The sequence below is a fragment of the Dipteris shenzhenensis genome, chromosome 25 (assembly GCF_047967505.1).
Source record: "Dipteris shenzhenensis isolate YYH24624 ecotype China chromosome 25, Dip_SZ_1.0, whole genome shotgun sequence".
NCBI classification, from domain to species: domain Eukaryota; kingdom Viridiplantae; phylum Streptophyta; class Polypodiopsida; order Gleicheniales; family Dipteridaceae; genus Dipteris; species Dipteris shenzhenensis.
In genome coordinates, this window is record NC_141620.1 from 11,623,913 (window position 1) to 11,635,912 (window position 12,000).

Genomic DNA, 12,000 nt, shown 5'->3' on the forward strand with positions numbered 1-12,000 from the left:
AATTTTGGAAATAACACAACACACACCAACATATTGCCGGAAGGTTAGCTGGGGGATTGAACCCTTGACCTGGGTTTCATAACGATCCGCCTCAACCACTAGGACACTCTGTTGGATGGGTTTCTATTGGACTCAGCTGCTGGAAAGACGAGCGCACGTGCAATCATGGGAAGCTAGCACGTGCCAGAGGGGTTCTATAAAGTGATTAAACAAGGATTATGGATTAGAGGCTAAAAGCCAGCATTTGTGCTGCATCGTCTTCTTCACTGTCTTGTCCTTCGCGCAGCTTGCAATCTGTTTGGCGATGGAAGGTGTGGCAGAGGGTCTGTGGTCTTTGGCAGAGCAGTTCGAGGAGTCTGGTCTCATCGCTCAAGCTGTGAAATGCCTCGAGGCAATCTGCCAGAGTCATGTCTCCTTCTTGCCCATCTTGGAAATCAAAACTCGCCTTCGTATCGCCACCCTGCTTTTGGATCACACTGACAATGTCACCCACGCTAAAAGCCACTTGGAGCGTGCCGTAAGTTCTCGCTTGTGAGTTTTGGAAGTCTCGTGGATTACTCCAGGTTCGCAATTCGGTAACGTGCATTTGAAATCTTGTTTTCCCTGCTTCGTGCAGCAACTGTTATTGAAGCAAATCCCGTCCTGCTTCGAACTGAAATGTAGAGCCTACAGCTTGCTCAGTCGATGCTATCATCTCGTGGGAACTATCCCGCCCCAAAAGCAAACGCTGAAAAAAGGCCTCGAGCTTGCAACGGCAGCCGGAGAAGGGTACAAACTCTACATAAAATGCTCTTGTGAAGCTAACTTTGCTTGCGCTCGATGATTACAATGATCGTTCGTTTGATTTGCGAAACAAGCGATAAGGTTCCGTTCATGGAATTACTAGAGTTCTGCAGATCAGCGCGTCACAAATCTTATTCTGCACGAGTCATAGAATTCCTGCTCTTAAGTGCCCATGGGCTTCTCGACTATAGCCTCCTTGCTGTCGACCATCTACCACACTCTTCAAAACTTGTAAGACACCAACTTGAGATTCGTAAGGGTCGGCCAAGCAATGTCTCCAACTGCCCAGCGTGCGGGTGTGGTGTCTCCTCAGAATACAGAGGCGATCAACTAGGTTCATACCTCCAAACCAGCATACAGAGGAGAGCAACCAGCTTCTAGTTCTTTCTTGGCCATGGTTCCACCACCGACCGCCAAGGTACTTTAAAAACAAAAAAATAAAGCAAAGAAAGGAAACTTCTATTAATACTTGAAAAACCCATACAAATCAGCTGCCAAAAAGGGCTGATGATGGTAAATACAAGGGAAAGAAGTCTGGCAATCCCAGCTCACTGCCTAGGAAATATCAGCGAACAGGGGCTAACAGCCAGGACGGAGGCCTATACATCCAGTGGATATCTCCCGCCCCGAAAATGTGTAAAATATGCCTGCAGGCCAAGCCCAAGGCACTTTTTCTAGAAGAGGATAGATCTCCGTTTGGCACCTACTCATTCACTGGCCTTACTACACATTGCTGGCAGCAGATGTAGGTTTTCTTGAGTCATGCATGCTTTCTTCGACTGGACAGGCTACCCCCCACCTTTGTTTCAATACGACCTAGATGCATCTCACCAGCTTGAGAGGAACAATATCTTTTGTCAAAACTCCAGTAAAGCTTCCCACGAAGCTTCATTCTATAGATGTTCTTTCCACAGTTTTGATGAGGGATTATATATCGACCTAGATATATGCGAATACACCTGCTGCATGCACTTGCAAGAGCTACAATGCAGTTTAAAGGCCCATCCCATTGCTTCCAGGTAGAGATAAGCCATGCAGCCCACACTCCTTGAGCGGAGGATTGGTCAGCATTGTTATACGCTTTGAGGTGGTGAAGGAGGGATGCCTTGCCTATTTCGACATTCAAGGATGGTTCCACTGCCTGTTCAGAGAGTGTGGATCCCTTTCTAGCATCATCTGACACCAGGTTGTAGCTTGAATGAAGAGATTTGGACTACTTTTTGATTAGCCTTCTCCTTTAGTGCTAGCCTTTGTCATGGCTGAGTTTGCCCTTCACCTTCGGAGTGCCAATAGAAACTCAGTACGAAGACTTTGTATAAATGGATGCTCAAGTATGTGTGGGTGTGTGGATTCGTATGTGTGAGAGCATACTTTTATACTATGGTCTACACCCACTGTTGGGCGCTGATGACGTCAGTGGGGATGTCAGTAGCTAGTCCCTGCTATGCGTGATGGAGTTTATGGTTTTCAATCTTATGAGTGACTATCGTGAAATTGAAACTGCACTATGTTGTGTTTTTAGAGGATGAGTTTGGGAATGTTCTTGGATTCATCTAGGTATATGCTTCTGCCGTATTAGCGGACATGCAAAATTGACCTTGTGAAGTTTTCGTCCAAGTTGCGGCTTGCTGGTATTGCGATAATTCTTTCTATCTTAAATGGTGCGTTGCCCTATCAGCTAGATTTAGATTAAGATGCTCGCTTGGGAGAGACTAAAATGAAATCGTTTAGACTTCACAAGCAGTTGTAGCTTGAATGAAGAGATTTGGACTACTTTTTGATTAGCCTTCTCCTTTAGTGCTAGCCTTCGTCATGGCTGAGTTTGCCCTTCACCTCCGGAGTGCCTACAGAAACTCAGTACGAAGACTTTGTATAAATGGATGCTCAAGTATGTGTGGGTGTGTGGATTTGTATGTGTTAGAGCATACTTTTATACTATGTTCTACACCCATTGTTGGGCGCTGATGACGTCAACGGGGATGTCATAGTAGCTAGTCCCTGCTATGCGTGATGGAGTTTATGGTTTTCAATCTTATGAGTGACTATCGTGAGATTGAAACTGCACTATGTTGTGTTTTTAGAGGATGAGTTTGGGAATGTTCCTGGATTCATCTAGGTATATCATTTGACACTAGGAGTGACATCAAAGAGGCTCCCTGATCAGAGCTCATGATCCAGAAGGCCTCAACTAAAAGTAGGGACCCTTCTCACACATGAGGAGGGTCTCAGCTGAGGTCAAGAGGGGGAGGAGAGGGGATCGAGATAACACCATCAAACTAACCTTGCAGATTTCTTGGAGTTGGACCTGCATGAACAGCTAGAGATGACGTGTTACTCTAGTGCTCACATTGGCTCTTATGAACTGATATGCAAGCCTTTTTTCTCCCTTTTTTTGGGGGGCGGTGCGGAGATTTGGCCCTTTTGACAATTCACAACTGCAACAGGAGCCTCCTCAACTTAAATTCTGCTGCTGCTACCCCACAGGTGTGAAAAATGGGCTGCATGCCTGTGTGGTATCACATTTTTCGGCTGTCTTGTAAAAAGTGATTCCTCACATGATTAACTTGGTCTAAAAAGTTGAGGAATGCTGCAGCTAGGGCCTCTAGGTTTTCTATGGATTCCTTCTCACAAAACTTTGTTGCAATGCTTCTACCCGTCTTGTTGCAGGACAGCCTGTTGAGGGCTCAGCCTTGTTAGGCTTTAAAACAGGAAACTTTGAAAACGTGGACATAGGCGTTACACTTTTTGAAGCAAAACCTGAATCTAGGATGCATCACATGATGACATGTGGTACTAGATGCCATGTCAGACCTAATTAGAAAAACACTTGGATATGAGGTCATAGCTTCCTTCATTATCCGTTGATAGCTAGGCATGACAACTGAATGAATGAGGAGTCACATGGTCAATGCAGGCTATCCTAGAATGACAATGCAATAAATGTTATCATTATCCTTAAAATACTAATAATAGACGTCTACAGGTGTGTATAAGGTCTGCATGGATTAGTTAATGCACTATCATGAGATTAGATTGCTTGCATGGGCCGCCTCCACAATTATGATAAGTCCAAACAATTTGATAAAAATACCCCACCACGGCAATCCAAAGCCCAAGGGTAAGGGCAATTTTAGCATTGAGCCCTTCCATTTTCCTTTTTGCTCAACTCTTTATGGACAGCACCTTTTAACCATCATCAAAATTCTCAAACAATTGACTGCCTTCATGGTAGCTGCCATGTTGCACCTGAGGGTTGGGGAGCTTGCTAGCCTGTGTCTCTGGAAAGATAGTTGTGTACCCTTGTGAATGGTTTGGGTCAGTTTCTGCATATTTTCTCAAGTGATGAGAGATGCTGCAAGCTCCAGAGGCTGACTGTTACAACGGTTACCTAGGTCATTGTGAAAATGGATATGGAGGTTTTTTTGGGTGGTGTGTCTTCCATGGTGAAGAGTTTCATGTGAAGTTAAGTAAACGTGGTAAATGACTAAAGTCCTTAATTTCTGAGCCCCAGGGCATTCCATCTATCCTCTTATTTGGTTGTGACAAATCTTTCATTTAAGTAGATATGGATGAAGCTAGATGCTTTTCGACTGTTCCTTTGAAATTAAATGAAATAATATTTGATGTTTACAGGGAATCTGCTCTGCTATGGGCTTGCAATTTCAACTTGCAGCTGGCTAATGCATTGACAACAGAGGGTGATTTTCCAAGCTCTATACGGGTTTTGGAGTCTGGTTTGAATTCTGCCTCAAAAACTGGAGGACATGATCTTGAGGTTCATTTCTTTCAGGAAATGCAATTTTAAAAATTTCAGAAACGGTCTTAAAAATATTGATGGCCTTGATAGGTATTTATGTTAATATATCATGCAGATGGTATTTGCAACATCTATACTTCATGTACGTCTCATGCAATGGGAGGATCCAGTTGCTGTAAAGCAAGCAGTAGCCAAATGTGATGAAGTTTGGGATTCACTTCTGCCAGGGCAGGTACTTATTCTGTTGTATAAGTGAGTGGGTTTTACGCCAGCAAAGCTTTACATTTTCTGCCTTGTAGTTTGGCTTTTAGGGGCAGATTACAGTTTAAGAAAATATATTTGAGGCAGAAATATGCAGAATAATGATTCTAAAGAGAGAGATCCTCACAACATGGATGGTCTCCTAGCCTGTTCAGTACATTCCAATAGTTGCCTTTGTTGTGATTGGGATTATAGTGCTCGTATCTTCTCTGTCTGTGCCAAGAATTGATTTTGGGACTCCCCTTTTTAACACAGGCAGATTCATCTTCTGACAAGATCCCGTTTTCTTAGATTTTTGTACTGTAAAGAATCGCTGTGAGAGATTCCTAATCTTTGTCAATCCATTTTGAGAAATCTCATTTCCTTGTGCCATTTAAGTAAGGAATTACCTTGGATAACCACTTGAGTGAATCTGAATCGCTGTAAGCATGTAAGTGAAAGTCACCTCCCTTGGGAAAGATTAAACCAAGAGTTTGGGTGGCCCGTAGATGACGGAACACACGCTTCACAGCTTGCCAATGTGAAGTCTTTGGCTGTGCATAAACCTGTTCAACTGTGACAGTGCATAATGAATGTCAGGACGTGCGTTGCGTAAATAAATAAGGCATCCCACAGCCTGGCTGTAAATAGAGACATCAAAAGGTTTACTGGCATCGTGAACGGACAGCTTATGCCCCAGCTCCATAGGAGTAGAGATGGGCTTGCAATTCTGAAATCTGAACTGTTCCAGGAGCTTACCGATATACTTGGACTGTAACAGTCCGATATCATCCTGTATAAACTGGATGCCCAAATGGTAGTGAAGCAACCCCAAATCTGACATCTCAAACATCTGCTGTAATTCAGCCTTAAAATCTGCAAATTTTGCAGCATTAGTACCAGTGTCATCGACATAGAGAACAACGATGAGCAAATCCCCCCCTTCCTGACATAGAGGGTGCTCTCATGTGGACTAATCTGCATTCCTTGGCTGGTAAAAGAGGCATCTATCTTTGCATATCAAGCTCGAGGAGCTTGCTTCAAGCCATACAAGGCCTTTCTTAGCTTGCATACTTTGTCTTCTTTGCTTGGTTCCACAAATCCAATGGGCTGAAAAACATAGAACTCCTCCTGAAGGTCTCCATTCAAGAATGCAGTTTTGATGTCCAGCTGATGGATCTTCCATCCATGAAATGCGGCCAATGCAACCACATCCCTAACGGTGGTCATACGAGAATTGGGAGCAAAGGTTTCATCATAATCTATACCTTTCTGTTGTGCATAGCCCTTTGCTACAAGGTGAGCCTTGTACCTGTCATTGGACCCATTTGAATTTCTTTTGAGCTTGTACACCCACTTTGTGCCAATTGCCTTCTTGGTGGCAGGCAAGTCCACCAACTCCCAAGTGTGGTTTTTCTTAATGGACTCAATCTCTGCTTGCATTGCCTACATCCAATGCACATTGTCTCGTGCATCATCAAAAAAATATCAGGCTCATCTGCCTCAAGTATGCTGCTGACCCACGCAGACTCATGGTAATGGGCCACTCCGTTTATGGCTAGGAAGTGGTGCTGAAAGTTTGCTGTCCTCAAGAGTGCGGAGCAGCCAATGAGGTACTGATTCTACATCCTGCACTGCTGTACTTTCAGGCGCTACGGCAGAATCAATCTCTTCTAGAGAAACAGGCTCAGCCATAGGCTGAACTGAGGCATCACCCACTGGAGTATCGTACTGCAAATTCTGATTTTCCACTGGCATGTCTCAAAGGAAATGGGCAGCAGCCCATCAGAGTGTTCAAAGGGACCCCGATTTCTGTCAAAACCAGCAAAGGGCAGATCTGCATTTTCAGCAAAGGTATAACATCCCGACTTGTGATTATAAAGTCTATACCCCTTGCTTTAACTGCTGTAGCCAATAACGATGCACTTCTCTGCCTTCTCATCAATTTTGCCACGCAACTATCGAGGCACATGTGCATATGCTACACAACCAAATGTACGGAAATAGCGCACATCGGGCTTACGACCAAACCATGCTTGATAAGGTGTCATGACCTTAAGAGCCGTCGTGGGACACCTGTTTAGAATATGATTCGAGAACATGATGACTTCCATCCAAAATTTTTGTGGCAACCCTTTAGCTTTGCATCTCCCCATCTCCCCATCTGCGTAAGTGACTGGTTTTTCCTTTCACCCTTCCCATTTTGTTGAGGAGAATACCTTGCCGTAAACTGATGTGTAATGCCGTTCTCAACAAAAAAATGTTGCAATGCCTTGGATAGATATCCCCCCCTCAATTTGAACAGAGGGTCTATAGTTGGCATTTAGATCGATTTTCAACCAAGGTGACAAAGTGTTTATCCGCATTGCAACCTTCGGACTTTTTGCTTAAGAGGAAAGACCCAAGCGAAACATGTGAATTCATCTATGAAGGTAACATAATAAAGATGACCTCCAAGAGACGGAGTGCGCATGGGTCCACAAACATCAGTATGGACGAGCTGTAATTTACATGTAGCCCGAACTGCACCGTCCTTGGGAAAGGAAAAACATTGCATTAGGTTCTTTGCCCCCATCGTACTTCTCGCCACTCTGTATTTGCCACACCATTTTGTTGGGGATTGAGAGCAACTGTCATCTATCTCTCGACCCCCCCTGCTTGCAGAAAACTATGAACTCCACTTCTGTTAGTTTGAAGAGTCTTCGATGTGTGCCTGCTCTCATGCTCCACCTTAGCTAACCACTCTTTCAACTTTCCAAAAGCATAAGACTTATATTTTAGAAAGTACAACCACACCTTCTGGCTATAGTCGTATATACATCCACACCTTCGAGAAGATGTGGGTGTACTTTCTATTTTACAAAGTACACCCGCACCTTCCAGTATAGCCGTCTATAACCCCACCAAAGATCTTCTGGACATGTGCAAGGGTGTGGTGCTCCTCTTTTGGCTATGTGGAAAGGGCTACTGACCTTGCTTACACAAAGGAAGCTGTGCAAATAGATTATAGAACAATGTGGGTGAAGCTTTTGGAAGTCCTATCGCCACATTCGTCTCATATATCTCCGCCAGTGTGGTGAGTGGTACATTTCCAAAGCATTTTCATCTACAAACACTAGAGTCCTAAAAGCTCTTCATATCCCTACCAATCCTACCTCATGGGTTGTAAGAAAGTAACCCAAGGCCTTAGCAAGAAAGAGGGGTCATTGTCTTCCCGTGTGCAAGGTTGTTCCTGAGAATCAGTGAAGCAAAATCGTCCAGGGCTCCAAACCTGGGGTGAGGCCAGACACTACAAGCTTGCCCATCAAGGCTCCGCTTAACATCTATGGATCTATGATGCTAAGTTCTCCCTTTGCGTGGGGCAAGATCACCGTCTGCCCAATGACCTTGGCTCTAGTGTTCCGGGTACCATCTAGTGTGGCAGGTACAATAAAGGACATGCAAGACACATCCCAAATGAGACAAAGATAGTAGAAGGAGTTACTTACAAAGCTAACCCATGAGCTATGTTGACCAAGTACTATTGTCAACATCCTATTTAGGCTATTAGTGCCATTCATGTACTTGTAGAACCAAAGATTGTGACTCTTGAATATTGAATCTCTCACCCAACCGTACCTCTTATAGAGCACATCATCATTACGTTAGCATGCTTGCTTTGCAAACTTGCAACGTAATTCCTTTGCAAAAATAGTTGGGTGTGCAAACACAATTTAGGAGAGAGAGTGTATCAACCCAACCAGATTTAAACACCACTCTACTGCAATATCCATAATTTAAGTCATAAGATCCTTACTCTGGTACCTCATATTTATGGCCTGGGTATTTGTGTGAATCAGGTGAAAGAAAGTCTATTAACGTCCACTAGAGACCGAAAGGTCTATGGGACCGCAAGAAACTCTCTAGTACATCTGCTTTAGGGAGGGCACATGGCAGCTCCCAAGGAGTGCGAAAAGAAACCCTAATTATTTAGAGTACCTACAGGATATTCTGGAAGAGTAAACAGCCATACATCAGTTTAAGACTGAGAGTCTTTTGGTTTTGATTTAAACTCTCTGATTAGTGCTACGCCTTCACGATAAACTGCCCATTTTCCATCTTTTCTGGCAGCCCTGACTTTAGCTAATTCAGTTGCCTTAATCTTGAGTTGAGTTTGTGTAAGCTCTTCTGCTATCCATACTTTGGTGCCCTTCAGCTTGTAAGATTGTGGAAGAAGCTTGATCCGCATATCTTTTGACTTCAGCGTAAGGATTGCATGACCTCTATAGTGCAAAATAGAAGCTGGCCTGGAGTCGTCATCATCCTGCTCATCATCATTCACCCATTCAATGTTGGGCAAGCTTGATTTGATCTTTGTCAATATTTCACTATATGTGTCCTCCTCTTTGTATTAATCTTCTGGGAGCCCCCCTATTCTAATCTTCAGCGCATTATCACATCTAGCTTCGTGTTCTTTAATCTCTGCTTGGATATCAGACTTACTTGCTTTGTTGTCCACTTCCACAATCACTTCCTTCTTAGCAGTTTGTACTTCAGTGTGAACAAGATCTTTGACTTTAGAGACTAGCTACGGGGTAGGGGGGGAATCCTTACAAGATTTTACAGCCTCATCAATTACTGCCTGCTTACTAGGCCTTCCAGGATGTGAAGTCGGGCCTTTACTTCTGCTAGCTCCAATCGTAACCCTCTCACTGCCTGCTGCAGATAAAAATATGATCTTACTGCCCGAGGATGGGTTGTTTTGAGCCTTCTTGTTGGTAATTCTGTGCATATGGAGAGGGTGTCATGGCTGCAACTGTAGAGTACCGAGTCTTGATGGCTGTTGAAGGAGTTGAGGGAGTTGAGGGGGACTTGGAGGAGCAGGTAGGCCAGTCCATAGTTGGCTGTATGATGAACCCCCCTAGCTTAACCTAACCCCCGGGTTGGGTTGGGGGTTTAGCCCAACTCAAGGTTAGGGAGGATTAGAACTAGACTAGGTACGGACGGGAGGTATGGACAGGTATGGAGGTATGGACGGGAGGGGCTGTACGGACGGAGAGGCTGTACGGATGTGGTACGAACGGGAGAGGTTGTACAGACGGAGAAGCTGTATGGACGCTGTGGTGCGGGAGAAGCTGTATGGAGGTACGGCTGTGGTACGGGAGACTGTACGGAGGCTAGCGGGAGGGAGAGGGGGGAGAGAGAAAGAGAGAGTAGCGGGAGAAGCTGTACGGCTGGACGGATGTTGCGGTACGGGAGAAGATGTACGGAGGCTAGCTAGCTAGCTAGCTAGAGAGAGAGAGAGAGAGAGAGAGAGAGAGAGAGAGAGAGAGAGAGAGAGAGAGAGAGAGAGGAGGGGCTTGAGGCGGAGAGGCTGAGCGACGGAGGTGGAGAGGCTAAGCGACGGGAGAGGGAGGCTGAGTGACGGAGGGAGGGTTGTCATGTGCACGGATTGGTATCTGACGTGTACTAGGTACACAGAACTAGCTCAGGTTAGCCTGGGGAGGCTTGGAGCTAGGTAGGCTTGATTCTCGGGTTGAGTGGCAAGGGTACGAACTATTTATAGGTCTTCGCTATTTTTGGCGCTCGGGGTCCGAGTCTATAAAAGAGGCCCAGGGGGTTCAGTTCTTAGTGTGCAATTGGGAGCAAGTCTCGTTCCCAGGTGCCAGGTCTGATCCTGGATTGAGTCACGGACGCGCGCCTGCATCTTAGCGTAGCCCAAGACCCAGTGGCAGATCCAGGGCTTCACAGCGCCACCTGGTGGTATGGGACACTAGGCTGGTTTGGATCTGATTGGGAGTTCGTGCCAGTAGCTCAGCTCGTGGCTCGGAGGGGACATCTTCTGATTCGGGATCACATCCCGTAGATGTCATGGTTGGGTGGTGAGCAGCCTGCTCAGATCTGACGATGTGTGTGGTTTGCTTGCAGATCAGGGGTTTCAGGAGTGCTGGGACGTGTCAGTTGGTATCAGAGCCAACTCCTGAGGTAGGAACTTCTGATGCGGGAATTTTTGACGAATTTTTCCTCCAGGTATGCCCAAAATTCGAAATCTGTTGCTGCGTTTTCTGCTGGGTACCTGGGTTAGCAAGAGTGGACAGATGTGAGGGAAAAGGTAGAAGAAAGGAGGGAGAGATTTCGAGATTCCTGAAGGAGCCTGTGAGAGAAGGCTGTAGGAAGCTGGAGAGAGAGCAGAGAAGTAGGAGAGAGAGGCGAAAAGGCTGCTAGGGAGGCGGAGAGGTGACGCCTAGGCTGTACGGAATCAGGCGGGTGCAGGAAGAGGCGCTGTAGGGCAGCGAACAGGCTGTGAACAGCCTGCGTAGAGGGTGCTTTTTTCGAAAAAAGCACCCCCTTCAAAGCTGGGGGAGGTTGGCCTTTTTTGGAAGCAGGGCTTCCTAATAAGGCTGCCCTGCTCCCTATATAGATGGGGCAGGGTACCAGCCCACCCACAGCCTCGCCTAGTGCCTTATAGCTGCCCCTCGAGTCGCGTGCCTGCCTGCACCAGCCTGCTTCAGCCTGTCCGTACCTGCGCCAGCCCTGCAACAGCACCGTACAGTTGCGCCAGCCTGCGTCAGCCATCGCCATCCGTACAGTACCTGCTGCTGCGAACTCTGCCTGCGTCAGCACCTCCTGCATCGCGCCTGTACCTGCAGACTGTACGGACGCCGTACAGCCACGTCAGCACCTGTACGGCCTCCATCAGCACCTGTACGGCCTGCGTCAGCAGACCGTACAGCCACGTCAGCAGCTGTTCACCGCAGGATTTCGCACGTGTATCGGGTGGCGGGATCAATGAAATTCGGGGATTCGTGGGCTTCCGGTTCGCGTTTCCAGCATCTCTTTCCGTCGGCATCTCTTGGGACGGTTTCCCTCTGCTCCATTCTCCTTTTGCGCTTCGGTTCAGTCAGTTATTTCTCTCAGTTTATATTCAAATCAGATTTCAGTTATGTCTGATTCTGCAAATCCCGAGTTCACCATGGGAGAGCAGGATTTGGATTACACTCCTGTGGGAGAGGAGGATCAGGGTCTTTATGATGACCTGATTACGAAAAAGGCCTTCAGTGAATTTACGACTGCTCTAGATGGAAAATTTGAGCAGGTCAATGCAAATCAAACGGGGTTGACACAGCAACTCCAGGGGATTCAAGCAACTCTCACCCTTCTGGCTAGCACTGTGCAGGCACTCACGCATGTGGATGCCATGGCTTCAGTGCTAGGCCCGAATATAACTCCAGACCCTTTTC

The 12,000-nt window shown here is 46.2% G+C and overlaps 1 protein-coding gene across 3 annotated transcripts in view; it reads left to right on the top strand.

Moving 5' to 3' along the window:
• The first annotated feature begins 226 nt into the window (after positions 1-226).
• The window catches only part of LOC147885460 (Tetratricopeptide repeat (TPR)-like superfamily protein), a 107,390-nt gene continuing 95,616 nt past the window's right edge, over positions 227-12,000 (top strand). For all 3 annotated transcript variants that reach the window (XR_015543436.1, XM_087396498.1, XM_087396499.1), the window contains exons 1-4: positions 227-517; positions 617-768; positions 4,417-4,558; positions 4,656-4,772. Coding sequence is in view for 2 of the 3 variants with exons in the window: in XM_087396498.1 (XP_087252624.1) it covers positions 305-517; positions 617-768; positions 4,417-4,558; positions 4,656-4,772 (624 nt within the window). In the remaining variant the exon portion in view is untranslated. The remainder of the gene's footprint in view (positions 518-616; positions 769-4,416; positions 4,559-4,655; positions 4,773-12,000) is intronic.